Source organism: Carcharodon carcharias, chromosome 20 (assembly GCF_017639515.1).
Source record: "Carcharodon carcharias isolate sCarCar2 chromosome 20, sCarCar2.pri, whole genome shotgun sequence".
Classification (NCBI taxonomy): Eukaryota; Metazoa; Chordata; class Chondrichthyes; order Lamniformes; family Lamnidae; genus Carcharodon; species Carcharodon carcharias.
Window position 1 is genome coordinate 40,710,843 of NC_054486.1, and position 17,238 is coordinate 40,728,080.

A 17,238-nucleotide genomic window follows, 5' to 3' on the forward strand; every position below is an offset into this window, starting at 1 on the left:
AACCACTTTCTCAACCTACCCTGCCATGATCATTGATTTGTGCACATATACTCCCAGGAACCTCTGCTCCTGCACCCACTTTATAATTGTATCCTTTATTTCATATTGCCTTTCCTCATTCTTCCTACTTCATATTTCTCTACATTAAATTTGCTAGAAAAGCTAGATTCCATTATTAAAAAGGTAATGGAAATGCTAGAATCCATCATTAAAGAGAGAGCAGGTTGAAATTTAGAAAATTATAATACTATTAGGCAGAGTCAACATGATTTTGTGAAAGGAAAATCATGTTTGACAAATTTGAGTTTTTTTGAGGATCTAGCCAGCAAGATGGATAAATGGGAACCATGAGATATAGTGTATTTGCATTTCCAAAAGGTATTTGATAAGGTGCCACGTAAAAGGTTGCATACACACAAGATAAGAGCTTAAGGTGTTGTGTATGATATATTTCCAGGGACAGAGAACTAACTAACCAACAGGAAACAAACAGCCAGGACAAATAGGATTTCCAGGATGGCAAATTGTAACTAGTGTAGTGTACAGGAATCAGTGCTAGGGCATCGACTATTTACAATCTATTTTAATGATTTGGATGAAGGGACCAACTGTATTGTAGCCAAATTTGCTGATGATATTAAGATAGGTAGGAAAGCAAGTTGTAAAGAGGCTATAAAGAGTCTGCAAAGAGATGTAGATTAAGTGAGTGAGCAAAAATTTGGCAGATGGAATATATTGTGGGAAAATGTGAAGTTGTTCATTTTGGCAGGATGTAGAGAAAAGCAGAATATTATTTAAATGGAGAGAGGTTGCAGTAAATAGAGATCTGGGTGACCTGTACATGAATCATTAAAGAATCAGCATGCTGAAAGAGCGAGTAATTAGAAAGGCAAATGGAATGTTAGTCTTTATTGCAAGGGGATGGAGTATAAAAGTAGGAAAGTTTGTTGTAACTGTACAGGGCATTGGTGAGACCACATCTAGTTTTGGTTCTCTTACCTAAGGAGGGACATACTTGCTTTGAATGCAGCTCAGAGAAGGTTCACTAGGGTTTGTCCTGTGAAGAGAGTTTGAGCACGTTGGACCTCTACTCATTGGAGTTTAGAGGTGATCTTATTGAAACATATAAGAATGAGGGGGCTCGACAGGGAATGTGCTGAGAGGATGTTTCCTCTTTTGGGCGAATCTAGAGCTAGGGGGCACTATTTTAAAATAAGGGGTCTCCCATTTAGAATGGAGATGAAGAAGAGTTTCTTCTGAGGGTCACCCAGTCTCCTTTCAATCTAATCTACTATATTCGCTGCCCACACTGCAGTTTCCTCTAAATTGGGGTGACCAAACGCAGACTGGGTGACTGCTTTGCGCAACAACGCCACTCAGTCCACAAGCACGGTTGCTTGCCATTTCAATTCACCATCTTGTTCTCATGCTCACATTTCTGTCCTTAACTTGATGCGACGTTCCAGTGAAGCCCAACGCAAGCTGGAGGAACAGCACCTCATTTTCCGATTAGGCACTTCAAAGCCTTCTGGACACAACATTGAGTTCAAGAACTTCTGACCAAGAACTTTGTCCTCCATTTTGATTTTTCCCCAAGTGCCAGATTGTTTCTCGTTGTCATGAATTCAGAAAGAATTGACCTTTATTCTGCTATTAACACTTACTCTGGACTAATGCCTTATTTCTTTACTACTACTATTATCACTCCTTTTGCCTTCTGTTCCATGACATCTTTGGTATTTAATCACCCACACCCTCTAACCAATCCCTGACCTTCCCTTTGTTCCACCTGACCCCGTCCCGCTTTTTTCCATAGCATAAAACCCATTACATTTCTACCTCTCTTCAATTCCAAAGAAGAGCTATATTGGACTCAAAACGTTATTTCTTTCACCACAGATGCTGCCAGAGCTGTTGCGTTTTTCCAGCATTTTGTTTTATTTCATTCACCATTACTGTTCATTTCCTGTTATTGAGTCAACTTTATACCCATACTGCTACAGTCCATTTTATTCCATGGACTTCAACTTTATTGACAAGCCTGATACTAGGGATGATTGGCTGCCTCCTGTGCAATAATGACTCTATGGGCCAGATTTTCGCAGAGTAAGGCCGACTCCAATGGTCTTTAAAAATGAGAAGATGGGGAAATCACACCCACATTTTTAAAAGATCCCATTTTTGCAGGCAAGGAGAGGGAGGTGAGGCATGAATCACATAGGCGGAAAACTGGAGCTCAGTCAGGCTGTTTGAAATTAGTACTGAGTTCAAACAGACTCCATTTTGGCTGTTCTGAGGGCCTTAATACACAATGTGGGAGTCTCGAATTGATGCAGGAGATATAAATGTTCTTGAAGGGTGGATAAGGTCTGTTAATTGTCATGATCTGAAGCTATTTAAATCCTCTTAAAACGTGGAGAAAGAAAACAAACTGCAGCTGTCAGTTAGAGTAAAAACCAAAATAATTGCTGGAGTGCATTGATTGACAGGTCAACTGGTGTAGCTTGGAGAAAAAAATACCATCTGTTCCTGCAGTTTCAATAGACTTTAATGTTGAGATCCCAAGGGCTTTTATTGCAGCTGAATCCATTATGAATGCATGGCCAAGTTTCAAAAGCTCTGAAAGTACTTAACTCAGCAGGGGGACGAATTCACATTTTGATTGACAGTTTTAAAAGATTATTAAAGAATTAGCTGCCATTGATGTAGTTGCAATAGAAGATTGAAGCAGAAAATGCTGGAAAAACTCAGCAGGTCTGGCAGCATCTGTAGAGAGAGAAACAGAGTCAACATTTTGAGTCCATATGACTTTTCAGAGCTAAAGAGAAGTAGAAATGCAATGGATTTCATACTGTTTAAGAACGGGTGAAGCAGGTGGAGCAAAATAGAAGGCCAGGGATAGGTGGGAACTCAGGAGAGATTGACAAAGATGTCATGGCCACAAGACAAAGGGAATGTCAATGGAAGTGTTAAAAACTAAAGAAGATGTTGATAGTGGCATAAAGGTAAGATAGCATAATGTGTTAATGGCAGAACAAGGGCCAGCGCCCAGAAAGCATAACATAGAACAAGTGACAGATGGCCCTGTGAGATGGAGGGGAGAGGGGGTTGGGGTTGGGGAAAAGGATAAAAAAAAGTGAATGAATGAATAAATAATCAATAAATTGGGTTAAAAAAAAACAAAGATGGAGCAGGGAATTCATTATCTTAAGTTGTTAAACTCCATGTTAAGCCCAGAAGGCTGTAAAGGGGCTGTTCCTCCGGTTTGCGTTGGGCTTGACTGGAACATTGCAGCAGGCTAAGGATGGACATGTAGGCACAAGAGCAAGATAGTGTGTTGAAATGGCAAGCTACAGGAAGGTCTGGGACATGCTTGTGAACTCAGCGAAGGTGTTCTGCAAAGTGGTCACCTTGTCTGCGTTTAGTCATTGAGGTAGCTGTGGGAGTTGATGGGCTTGTAATGAATATTGGTAGACAGTCTATCACAGAAATGGAGACAAAGAGGTCAAGGAAGAGAAGAGAAGGGAAGTGTCATAGATGGACCATGTGAAGGTGAGAGAGGGGTGGATATTGGTAGCAAAATCAATACATTTTTCCAGGTCCAGGCGAGAGCATGAAGCGGCACCAATACAGTTATCGATGTACCAAAAAAAGAGTAGTGGGAGGAGGCCTGAATAGGACTGGAACAAGGAATACCCCACAAAAAGACAGACATAACTGGGACCCATGTGGTTACCCATAGCCACACCTTTATTTGGAGGAAGTGACACAAGTTAAAGGACAGGTTGTTCAGTGAGAGAACAAATTCAGCCAGACGGATGAGAGTGGTTGTTGATGGGGATTGTTCAGGCCTTTGTTCAAGGAAGAAGCAACAGTCCTCAGACTATCCTAGTGGGGATCCATGGTGAAGAGGACGTGGTTAGGGCCAAGAAACTAGAAATTGTTGACATGATATAGGGTATCAGAGGAGTTGTGAATGTAAGTGGGAAGAGACTGGAAAAGGGGAGAGAGAATGGAGTCAAGATGGGAAGAAACGAGTTCCGTGGGGCAAGAACAGGCTAACATGTTGAGCCCACCAGGACAGTCCTGCTTGTGGATTTTGGGAAGGAGGTAGAAGCAGGCTGTGTGGGTTTGGAAGACTGTGAGTTTGGAAGCTGTGGAGGGAAGATCTCCAGAGGAGAATGAGGTCAGTGATAGTCCTGGAAACAATGGCTTGATGTTCGATGGTGGGGTCATGGCCCCAGGGGAAGGTAGGAAGTAGTGTCTGAAAGTAGGCATTCAGGGTCTGCAAGGTAGAGGTCAGTATACCAAACAGCAACAGCACCCTTCTCGGCACCACCTATCTCTGACCTTCTATTTTGCTCCACCCCTCTTAAACAGTATAAAATCCTCTTTGTTCTTACAAAGAAAAGTACAGCACAGGAACAGGCCCTTCGGCCCTCCAAGCCTGCACCGATCATATTGCCTGTCAAACTAAAACATTTTGCACTTCCAGGGTCCATATCCCTCTATTCCCGTCCTATTCATGTATTTGTCAAGCTGCCTCTGAAACACCACTATCGTACCTGCTTCCACCATCTCCTCTGGCAGCGAATTCCAGACACTCACCACCCTCTGCGTAAAAAAACTTGCCCCGCACATCTCCTCTAAAGTTTTCTCCTTTCACCTTAAATCTATGTCCCCTAATAATTTACTCTTCCACCCTGGGAAAAAGCTTCTGACTATCTATTCTGTCCATGCCACTCATAATTTTGTAAACTTCTATCAAGTCACCCCTCAATCTCCATCACTCTAGTGAGAACAATCTGAGTTTCTCCAACCTCTCCTCATTGCTAGTAACCTCCAGACCAGGCAGCATCCTGGTAAACACTGCACCCTCTCCAATGCCTCCATATCCTTCTGGTAATGTGGCGACCGGAATTGCACGCAATATTCCAAGTGCGGCCTAACCAAGGTTCTGTACAGCTGCAGCATGACTTCCCAGCTTTTATACTCAATATCCCTGCTGATGAAGGCAAGCATGCTATTTGCCTTCCTGACTAGCTTATCCACCTGCATTGCCACTTTCAGTGACCTGTGGACCTGTACACCCAGATGCCGCTGCCCGTCAATGCACTTAAGGGTTCTGCCATTTGCTGTATAATTCCTACCTATATTAGACCTTCCAAAATGCATTACCTCGCATTTGTCCGGATTAAACTCCATCTGCCATTTTTCCGCCCAAGTCTCCAACCGATCTATATCCCGTTGTATCCTTTGACAATCCTCTTCACTACCTGCAACTCCTCCAACCTTAGTGTTGTCTGCAAACTTAATAATTAGCCCAGTTATATTTTCCTCCAAATCATTTACGTATACTACAAACAGCAAAGGTCCCAGCACTGATCCCTGCAGAACACCACTAGTCACAGCTCTCCATTCAGAAAAGCACCCTTCCACTGCTACCCTCTGTCTTCTATGACCAAGCCAATTCTGTACCCATCCTGTCAGCTCACCTCTGATCCCATGTGACTTTACCTTCTGTACCAGTCTGCCATGAGGGACCTTGTCAAAGACCTTACTGAAATCCATGCAGATAACATCCACTGCCCTTTCATCGTCGATCATCTTTGTCACTTCCTCAAAACTCAATCAAGTCAGTGAGACACGACCTCCCTTTCACTAATAAGCCCATTAGCTTCCAAATGCTAGTAAATCCTGTCACAAAGAATCTTCTCCAATAATTTCCCTACCACTGACGGAAGGCTCACCGGCCTGTAATTTCCTGGATTATCCCTGCTATCCTTCTTAAACAATGGAACAACATTGGCCATTCTCCAGTCCTCTGGGACCTCACCCGTGGCCAGTGAGGATAGAAAGATTTCTGTCAAGGCCCCTTGCCTCCCTCAGTACTCTGGGGTAGATCCCATCTAGGCCTGGGGACTTCTCCACCTTAATATTCTTCAAGACACCTAACACCTCTTTTTTGATCTCAACATGATCCAGGCTATCTACACACTCTTCCCTAGACAAATTGACCGCTAAGTCCTTCTCTTTGGTGAATACTGATGAGAAGTACTCATTTAGTATCTCTCCCATTTCTTGTGGCTCCACACACACATTCCCACCTCTGTCCCTGAGTGGGGCTACCCTCTCCCTGGCTACCCTCTTGCTTTTTACTTATGTATAGAAGGCCTTGGGATTTTCCTTAATCCTGGTTGCCAATGACTTTTCATGACCCTTTTTTGCCCTCCTGACTCCTTGCGTAAGTTTTTTTCCTACTTTCTTTATATTCTCCACGGGCTTCATCTGTTCCCAGCCTTCTAGCCCTTACGAATGCTTAGCATTCTTAGCTTAGCTCTGAAGAAGTCATACGGACTCAAAACGTTAACTCTGTTTCTCTCTCCACAGATGCTGCCAGAACTGCTGAGTTTTTCCAGCATTTTCTGTTTTCATTTCAGATTTCCAGCATCCTCAGTATTTTGTTTTTATTACAGTAGAAGGTTGTTTGTTTTATAACAGCTTGACCCCTTGAGGGGATTTAAAATCTTTGAATGTATTTCATGAATGAAAATTTTTCTGTATCAAGTGTGTATGAGCGTGAGCTCACTTAGCTTTTTAGAAGTTTCATTTCTTTTTATCTCCGCATGGTTCCTGAGGTCTACCCATAGTGGATACTGGGTGAGTGGCTACGGATTGAGGCATAGGGTGGTATGCACTGCCACATGTGATGTGGGGGTATGAGGTAGCATGGGTTGTGGCAAGGGGTGACAGCTAAAGGGCCTAACAGCCTTTTATAAAACTAGGCCGGTGTCAGAGAACCAAGGTGGGCTTGGTAACCAGCCTGCCTTGGCACTTGGCTTCCCCCATGGCCACCTCCAAACTGTCTCTGGAATCTCACAGCCACCCCCAACATGACTGAAAATCTTGCTTGCAGGGGTCATTTCCATGGTGAAAATCCTGCCCCTATGACTCTGTGGTACTTTGTTAAACATCTTTTATTAGTGCATGTATACACCTGTAAGTGTGAGGAGACAGATGACTACGCCAGAGTGAGACAGAGACTAGTGAGTATCAAATTAGGCTCACGTGGGAATTCTGTGCACGGGGGTAAGAGGTACAGATACATAAGAATTATTCTAAGTTGGGAACAGGAGCAGCAGAGCACAAAGGGACCTGGGTGCAAAGTCACATTTGGAGCTGTGTTTGAAAAAAAATGTCAAACTGTGACATCACAGGAAAACCATAAGTTCATTGGTTGGTAAGAAACTGCTGTTAGGGACTGTCTTTAAATAGCTGTAAATTAGAAAAGCATATTAGTTTTAAAGAAGTAACTTCTTGGATTTCAGTAAGAAACACTGTGAATAAGGGGAAGTCAGGGCCTGTAACATAAAGTAATTTAAGTAAACCTAAGTAAAATTAAGTTAACATAAGGGAAGTAAAGTTAAGACATGGAATGTGTGTCCTGTAACATGTGGGAAGTCATGCGCACCACTGGTGACCTAGATGACCACATGGTCAGGAAGCGCTGCCAGCTGAAGAAACTTGAGCTCTGGGTTTCGGTGGCTGGAATCACTGTGGCATATCCGCGAGGCTGAGCGCTATGTGGATAGCACATTCGGAGAGGTGGTCACACTGCAGGTTAGGAGTATGGAGTCAGAAAGTGAATGGGTGACCACCAGGCTGTCCAAGAAAACCAGGCAAGTAGCGCAGGAGTCCCTGGGGGTCTCGCTCGCTAATCGGTTTTTCGTTTTGGATACTGGGGACTCCTCAGCGGAGTTCAGTCAGAGTCAAGCTTATGACGTTATCAACGGCTCGGCTGTACTAGAGGGGAGAAAGAAGAAAGGAAGAGCAATAGTGATAGGGAATTTGTTTGGGGAACAGACAGGCATTTGTGTAGCCGTAGACGTGACTCCAGGATGGTATGTTGCTTTCCAGGTGCTAGGGTCAAGGATGTCACCGAGCGGCTGCAGGACATTGTTCTGGGGGAGGGTGAACAGCCAGAGGTTGTGGCTGACGTTGGTAGCATTGACTTGGTAAGGAAAGGGGATGTGGTCCTGCAGACAGAATTTAGGGAGCTAGGTAGAAAATTAGCAAGCAGGACCTCAAAAATAGTCATCTCTGGATTACTCCGAGTGCCATGTGCAAGTGAGTACAGAAATAAGGGGATATGGCAGATGGATAAGGCAGAAGGCTGGAAAAATGGTGCAGGAGGGAGGGCTTTAGATTCCTGGGATGCTGGGACTGTCTCTGGGGGGATAGCACCTATAGAAGCCGGAACTGAGTTCCTTGAGGGGCTTTTTGCTAGTGCTGTTGGAGGCTTTAAACTAACTTGGCAGGGGTGTGGGAACCAGGAAAGAATATTAGAGAGTAATACCAAGATGCACAAAATACTGGGAGAGACAGCTAGCAATAGAATAGGGAATAGTAAGTTAATAGGCAGAGTCGGAGTAAGGGAGAATGCAATGAAGCCTAAATCAGGGTTATACTACATGTATGTGAATGGACGGAGTAAAGTAAATAAGTTTGGTGAGTTACAGGTGCAGATTCCCTTGCGGAATTATGATGTTGTGATGATAACAGAGACCCGGGTCAAGGAAGGGCAGGAAAGGGTGTTAAATATTCCTGGGTACGAAATATTCAGGAAAGATAGGGCAGGAAGAAACGGAGGAGGGGTGGCTGCATTAGTTGAGGACAGCATTGCAATGCTGGAGAAAGAGGATGTCCCAGAGGGTTCAAGGACAGAAGTAATTTGGCTAGAGCTAAGGAACAAAAAGGGTGCAATTACATTGCTTAGTGTAGCCTCTAGGCCACCAACCAGTGGGAAGGATGTAGAGGAACAAATCTGCAGGGAAATTATAGAGAGGTGCAAACATTATAGGGTAATAATGGAGGACTTTAACTGAATATGGACAGGAATAATGGCAGTGTAAAGGGCAGAGAAGGGCAAGAGTTCCTAGAGTGTGAGAAGAGGACCCTGGGACAGGCAGTCAGTCAAGCAGCACCTAGAGGAGAGTGTGAGAGATAGACCCTGGTATGAGCTGTCATTGGCACCTACAGGATCTAGAATCTAGTCTAATTCAAGTAGAAGTAAGGGTAAACTAAAAGCAAGAGTCCATTTTCTATTTAGTAGCCTGGGGAGCTTGGTCCCATAATTTGCTCACTCTAGATGCTCCTGGTGGTCTGGTTGATCACATGTGCAGGAGGTGCCTCCGACTGGAGCAACTCGAGCTCTGGGTTTTGGAACTTGAGTGGCAGCTGGGGACATTATGGTGCATTCACGAGGCTGAGAGCATTGTGGATAGCACATTTCAGGATGTGGTCACCCCGTAGACTAAATCGCATGTAGGGAGGAAATGGGTGACCACCAGACAGAAGCAGGGGACCCAGCAGGTAGTGAGGGAACGCCCTGAATGCATCTCACTCGCAAACCGTTTTTCAGCTTTGGAAAACAGTGAGATTGATAGAACCTCTGTGGAGGCCAACAAGGGCCATGGCCATAGCACTGTGGGTGGTCAAGCTGCTCAGTGGGGAAAGAAGAAGTGTGGAAGTGCAATAGTGGTAGGGGATTCATTAATGAAGTGAGTGGACAAGCACTTCTGCAGCCATAGGCGTGACTCCAGGATGATGTGTTGCCTCCTAGGTGCCAGGGTCAAGGATGTCATGGAATGGCTGCAGAGCATTCTGAAGGGGAAGGGGGAGGGGGAACATGTTGGGACCAATGCCATAGGAAGAAATAGAAATTAGGTCCTGCAAGCAGACTTTAGGAAGTTAGGTAGGAAATTGAAAAGCAGGACTTCAAAAGTAGTAATCTCCAGATTACCCCCAGTGCCAGTGCCGTAGCAAGTATAGGAACAGAAGGATAGGGCAGATGAATGCGTGGCTGGAGAGATATTGCAGGAGGGAGGGCTTTAGATTCCTGGGGCATTAGGACCATTTCTGGGGGAGGTGGGACCGATACAAGTTGGACGGGTTACATCTGAGCAGGAACGGGACCAATATCCTCACGGAGAGGTTTGCTAATTCTGTTGAGGTGAATATAAACTAAATTGGCAGGCGGGGTGGGATCCTGAAAAGTTGTTCAGTGGGGAGAGAAGCTGAGTCGGAATTAGAAGTTAAAACATTAATAAGTGAGTCTGGAAGGCAGAGGAAATGTAGGCTAGATGAGAAAGAAGTGAATTTAGCAAGGCTAAATGGAATATATTTTAATGCAAGGAGCCTGAAGAATAAGACAGACGAGCTGAGGGCACAAGTAGGCATATGGGAGTATCATATCATGGCTGTGACCAAGACTTGGCTAAAAGAAGGGCAGGATTGGCAGCTCAACATGCCTGGTTATAGGGTATTCCGGTGAGATAGAGAGGGGGATAGAGGAGGAGCGGGGGTCACAATATCAATCAAGGAATCAATTATAGCAATGAAGAGGGATGATATCTTGGAAGGATCATCAAATGAGGCCATATGGGTAGAAGTAAAAAACACAAAATGCTGTTGGGTGTGTACTGTAGGCCCCCAAACAGCCAGGGAGAGATAGAGGTTAAATATGCAATCAAATTTCAGAGAAGTGTAAGAATAACAAGGCAGTAATAGTAGGGGATTTTAATTACCTGAATATTAACTGGGATAGTTTTAGTGTGCAAGGTAGGGAGAGAGCAATACTCTTAAGTTGCATCCAGGAGAACTTTTTTAGCCAGTATGTAGAAAGCTCAACATGTGAGGGGGCTGTCCTGGACCTGATATTTGGAAATAAGCCTGGGCAGGTGGAAGGCGTATCAGTAGGGGAGCATTTTTGGAAACAGTGACCATAACTCAGTTAGATTTAGGATCGTTATGGAAAAGGATAAGAATAAAAGTTCTAAACTGGGGAAAGGTTAATTTTACTAAGATGAGAGACGATTTGGCCCAAGTGGACTGGGAGTGGCGAATTGCAGATAAAACTGTAAGAGCAGTGGGAGGCATTCAAGGAAGAAATAGCGAGAGTACAGGCCAAATATCTTCCTGTAAAGACAAAGGGGGGGACCAAGTCCAGAGAACCCTGAACGTCAAGGGACATAAAGATTAGGATTAAGGAAAAAAAGAGAAGCTTATTGCAGATACTGAGGGCTCAATACAGCAGAGCCCCTGGAGGAATATAAAAAGTGCACGGGGTACCTTAAAAAGAAAATTAGGAAAGCTAACAGAGTGCATGTGAAAGTATTGATGGGTAGAATAAAGGAAAACCCAATATAAAGAGCAAGAGAATAACTAGGGAAAGAGTAGGGCCAATTAGGGACCACAGAGGTAATCTGTGTATGGACCAGGAAGACGTGGGTACAGTCCTCAATGAATTCTTTGCGTTAGTCTGCACAATGGGAAAGGACAACACAGGCATAGGCATTATGGTGGAGGACTGTGAAATATTAGAGGAAATTAGCTTAGAGAGAGAGGAGTTACTAGCGGGCTTAACAGCCTTAAAAGTGATAAACCTGTTGGCCCAGATGAGATGTATCCCAGGCTGTTGAGGGAGACAAGGGAAGAGATATCAGGGAACCTGGCAATAATTATCAAACCCACTCTGGCCACATATGAGGTGCCAGAGGACTGCTAATATTGTCCCATTATTAAAAATGGGAGGAAGGGCTAGACCAGGAAATTGCAGGCCAGTCAGTCTAACCTCGGTGGTGTGGAAGTTACTAGAAAGAATTCCGAGGGACAGAATACATCTGCACTTGGTGAGACACAGATTAATCAGAGATAGTATGGATTTGTTAAGGGAAGATCATGTTTGACAGATTTGATCAAAATTTTTGAGGCGGCAACCAGGAGTGTTAATGAGGGTAATGAAGATGATGAATAAAAATTGTGCTTATGACAGGTGTCAGATAGAAATACAATTGTGAACCAAGCTGAATACAGAAGATTCAGAGTAGAGGTGAAGAAAAATGAGAAGCAAAGAGAGATTATGAGAAAAGACTAGCAGCCAACATAAAGGGGAATCCCAAAGTTATCCTTAGGCACATAAATAGTAAAAGGGTGGTAAAAGGAGGTGTAGGGCCGATTAAGGACCAAAAAGGGTATTTACACATGGAGGCAGGGGACATAACTGAGGTGTTAAATGAATACTTTGCATCTGCCTTTGTCAAGGAAGCAGATGCTACCTATGCTATGGTGCCAGAGGAGGAAACTCTGTCACTAGAAATGTTCAAAAGTACTTAAAGTTGACAAGGCACCGAGACCAGATGAGATGCATCCGAGGATAATGAAGGAAGTGAGAATGGCAATTGCAGGGCCACTTGCCATAATCTTTCAGTCTTTCCCAGACTCAGGGGAGGTACTGGAAAATTGCAAATATTAACGCCTAATTCAAAAAAGGTTGTAAGGATAACCCAGCAATTACGCACCAGTCAGTTTAACTTCGGTGGTGGGGAAGCGTCTAGAAACAATTATTCAGGATAGAATTAGTAGTCACATGGAAAAATGTGAGTTGATTGGGAAGAGCCAGCATGAATTTCTTAAGGGAAAATCATATTTATCTAACTTGCTGGAGTTTTTTGAACAGCTAACAGAGAGGGTTGATGAGGGTAATACTGTTGATGTGGTGTACATGGCCTTCCAAAAGGCATTTGATACAGTGCCGCACAGCAGACTTGTGAGAATAGTTGTAGCTCATGGAATAAAAGGGACAATAGCAATGTGGATACAAAATTGGCTGAGTAATAGGAAACAATGAGTAATGGTTAATGTATATTTTGAGCTGGAGGAAGGTTTGTAGTAGAGTTCCCTGTGGGTCGGTACTGGGACCCTTACTTCTATTATATTAATGTATTAGGGTATATTAGTGATCTAGATCATGGTATGCAGGGAGCAATTTCAAAGTTTGCAGATGACACAAAACTCGGAAGCATTATAAACTGTGAGGAGGATGGTGTAGAACTTCAAGAGGACATGGACAAGTTGGTGGAGTGGGCAGATAGGTCGCAGATGGAGTTCAATAAAGAGAAGTGTAAGGTGATTAATTTTGATTGGAAGAGCATGGAGAGACAATATAAAATAAGGGGTACAACTCTAAAGGGTGTATTTAATTAAAAATAACATGCAAGGTTACGAGGAAAAGGCACTGTAGAGAAAGGCAGTGAGTCATAATGTTCATTCGGAGAGCTGATGCAGACACTATGAGCTGAATGGCCTCCTTCTGCACTGTAACGATTCTGTGATTCTGAACACCAAACCTCTGTTACTTCATCAAAAAAACTCAAGCAAATTAGTTCAACAGGATTTTCCCTCAACAAATCCATGCTAACCAAGGTTCAGCTGACTGGCATGTAGTTGCTGGTTATCCTTACACCCTTTATTGAACATTTGCAATTCTCCAGTCCTTCGGCAACACCCCAGTATCTATGAGTAGTGCCATAAGTGCCTTGATGCTTAGCTTCCCATGGTAAATATTCGCCTACAGTCATAACAACAGTCTAATGTAGCAGCAGAAAGGCACTAGGTTCTGAATAACAGCAGCAACTTATATTTTACATTTAAAACATCCCAAGGCGCTTCACAGGAGCATTTTGCAACGATATATGATACCGAGACACAAGGAGATATTAGGTTAGATAACCAAAGGCTTGGTATAAGAGGTATAACACTCCGTCTCAAAGGAGGAAAATATGGCGGAGTAGTAAAGGGAGGGAATTCCAAAACTTATGTCCTAGGCATATGAAGGCGTGCCCATCAATGGTGGGGTGATTAAAATCGGGGATGCTCAAAAGACCAGAATTAGATGTGTAACTATCTTGGAGCATTGTGGAGCTGGAGGAGATTGCAGAAGAATGGTCGGGTGAGGCTATAGATGGATTTGAAAATAAGGTTAGGAACTTTAACATCAAGACTTTGCTTGACCAGGAGTCAGTGTAGGTCAGAGAGCACAGGGGTGATAGGTGAACTGACTTATTTAAGACTTGAGTTGCATTTGGATGAGCTCAAGCCTTAGGAGGGTAGAATGTGGAAGGCCATCCAGCAGTACATTGGAATGATGTATATAAGTACCAAAGGCATAAATGAGGGTTTCAGCAGCAGATGAGCTAAGGTAGGTGAGATGGGTGATGTCACGGAATTGGAAGTAGGCAGTCTTAGTGACGGTGCAAATAGGTGGCTGGAAGCTCATCTAAGGGCCAAATTTGAATCCAAGGTTGAGGAAAGTCTGATTCAGCCTCGGAACAGTTTTCAGGGAAAGGATGGAATCGATGCTGAGAGAATGGAGTTTGGACAGGGGGCCGAAAACAATGGCATCAGTCTTCACAGTATTTTATTGGAGGAATTTTCTAATCATTCAGCACTGGATGTCAGAAAAGCAGTCTGATAATTCAGCAACAGTGGAGGAATTGAGAGAGGGATGGTGAGGTAGAGATGGGTGTCATCAAGTATACATGTGAAAATTAAGTTGGTGCTTTTGGATGATGTCGCAAAGGTTAAGCACGTAGATGAGAGATAGGAGGGGGCCAAAGGATACATCTTTGGGCAACAGTAGACAGCAGAGGATCAGTGCGGGAGGAGGAAGAGAAGCCATTGCAAGTGATACAATGGCAATGATTAGACAGATATGAAAGAAACCATTGAGAGCTGTCCCACCAAGCTGGACAACAATGGAGATGCAGAACAGAACAATTGTTTAAATTGGTCCTCCAATGAGTTTTTGCTCATTGAGTAGTGCAGTGAAATGAGGGTTTACATCTCCCAAAGCTAAGAATGTCCGAATTCCCGAGAGGCTGTGCGGAGGTGGTTAGCAGGCTGCACTGCACCTGCTGTTCAGATGGTAATGACAGCCCAGCAACAATTCACTCCAATTTGTTTATTCACTTCAGAGCAGCAACACTGATCGATAGTGATCAAACTTTTGCTGTCGTCTCTATGCCCAACTCCTTGCACCACTTTACCATTTGCATAGGAATTAATTTTTTTGATCCTTTATTTATACGTACTTATTGTTTCATTATTAACCTTAATTTTAAGAAACTCACTGAGTTCAAATAGGGTAAATTGGAATGCATAAGGTCCTTTTGGGTATTGTGACCCCAGTGGGTTCAATATTTGAAAGGCATAGCAGGTCTACCATAAATTTTCTGAATAAAATGTTTCTGCTTTGTGACATTTTCTCAACGAATTTATCATTTCCTTTAACATTTGAATTAATCAGATCATGTTTAATTTAGACAAAGTGCACATCATTCTGGATGAAATGATTTTGAATGGTCGTGTTGTGGAGACAAACAAAAGCAGAATCCTTGCTCCTCTACTTGCGCTTGACAAAATGACTGAAAGCTAAAACAAAGAAGATGCAAACTGCTCAAAAACTGCACCACTCATTCGTAATGTTTTTTTCCTAACATGTAAGATGCTGCTTTATGAATGGTTATGGATGTCCTGAATTTTACCACAATAAACAAACTTGCTTATAAAAACTTGCTATAAAAACACAGCTTCAGCACATCAAGATTATGTTCCATACAAAGATCAGGAATTTGTTGATCAAAAACTTCACAGTTGCAATTGAATGGAACAACAATTCTTATTTCTGTTGGTTTAAAGAATTGTTGGAGTGCATAAAGTTTATTAAAGGGTGAAAATAAGTAAGTTAAAATCATGGGCCGTAACTTCTGAGCTCCAGTGGGGTGGTTACTGGGAGGTTAGCCCAAAGATGTGCCGGGTCACCCACCACTCCCCCTGGAATTTCCCATGTAAGGATTGTATGCCACTTGCCTGGGAAGTGCAATTTAAAACCACCTTGGGTTTCAGGGTAACTATTGTACAGACCCACGCTGACCCCCCCCACCATGGGACTCCCCTCACACCCCTGAAACCCCAGGGGCTCCCTTGACTATTCCCTCCAACAGTCTCACCCAAACCTCCCCCATGGCACTCCCCCAACTCACCAAGGGACTCCCTCATGCCCTCCTCCACAGGACAGCCCCCTCCAGGGGACATGCTCACCAGGGGACTTCCCCCAACTCTGGCCTGAGTCAGAAGGTGGGGCAAGATAGGATTGGCTGGATTTTCAAGTGAGAACTTTCAAATGAATGGCAATCTGACTCAATTGCCACTTCAGCGGTATGTTTGTGATGGTATTACAGATGATGCACTTCATTTCTGAAATTACATTGTTTAAAGACTAGTCAAGCAGTAACCAATCTTTGCACAAGGCAAAGGCTACTAATAGTCATTTGGTAGTAAAGGGCTTGAGTATTGCTGAGAAAAGAGATGCCGAAACTTTTCATATTGCACTCATCAGGGCACTTCGCATGAATAGCAATATAAGGGGAAAACAACAGTATATACTGTAAGAGAAAAGAGTGCTGATTGGTTGGCAAGTGGGCTCTGGTAGGGGTGTTGCCATGGAGAATGCACCAATTGATGATGACTGCCAGCTAACTGCCAAATATTGCTTGAAATTTAAACCAGGCAATTTGACCCTGATTGACTCAGTCCTCAGGACAATGTCTTGACCAGCAGATGGCTGTCAGTTATTTTGTTTAGCTGAAACAGGCGCAATGTGTGTACATGTTCTTTCCATCTGCAAAGAACAGGACCCTGTGTATTCCACTACATGCAAATGCGCCACACTGCGAGCCAGACTGACTATCTTAAATTGGTCGTCAGCATAATTCTTAGCACACCGAGGATTATTTAGCAAATGTTGTTCAATTGCGGAAACACATTTAATGTTGGACATTGTGTTTTTGAGTTTTGCAAGCACTGACTGGATGAGTACGGTCTGTACCTTGCCCATTGCGAACAGCAGCTAGGTTGCTAGTCTTTGGAACGTACAGCCTACATACCTAGCATCACATTGGCACTGAAATTCATAAACCACATTACTTATTTGTGTGATAGGCAGAACACCTTTTTAGCTTAACAGCAGCATTCTGTTAGCGGCGAATACCCTCTCATGTTGCTACTGCATAGTGGGAGCATGAAACAGCTAGCTTCACCTGTTGCTCAAATTTTTGAGATACCTTGCCCTTCTTGGGTAATCTGAGGTAGACTGGGCACTTTTCAAGGCCAAAAGTGACGGCCTTCATGAGTTTGCGTGTAAGGTTGCCGATCAGGCCAATCTTATAGCGTGTGGAACTGTTAGCATCCCAACACATATATTGACCAGTGAAAGTAGGCTTGGGTAGATCATGGTAGAGAAGCTGCTGGAAGATTTCTCAACTAGCACATCAAGGAAGGGGAGTTCATTTAACAGTTCCATTTCAAAGCTGAATTTGGGCACAGGATGGAGCCGATTGA

At 43.6% G+C, this 17,238-nt stretch overlaps 1 protein-coding gene across 2 annotated transcripts in view; it reads left to right on the plus strand.

The window, feature by feature from the left end:
• Positions 1-15,410, plus strand: part of ap4s1 (adaptor related protein complex 4 subunit sigma 1) — a 48,871-nt gene extending 33,461 nt beyond the window's left edge. For both annotated transcript variants that reach the window (XM_041213989.1, XM_041213990.1), the window contains exon 6: positions 15,146-15,410. In XM_041213989.1, coding sequence (XP_041069923.1) covers positions 15,146-15,274 — 129 coding nt within the window. In that variant the 3' untranslated portion in view covers positions 15,275-15,410. The remainder of the gene's footprint in view (positions 1-15,145) is intronic.
• The last annotated feature ends 1,828 nt before the right edge of the window (positions 15,411-17,238 follow it).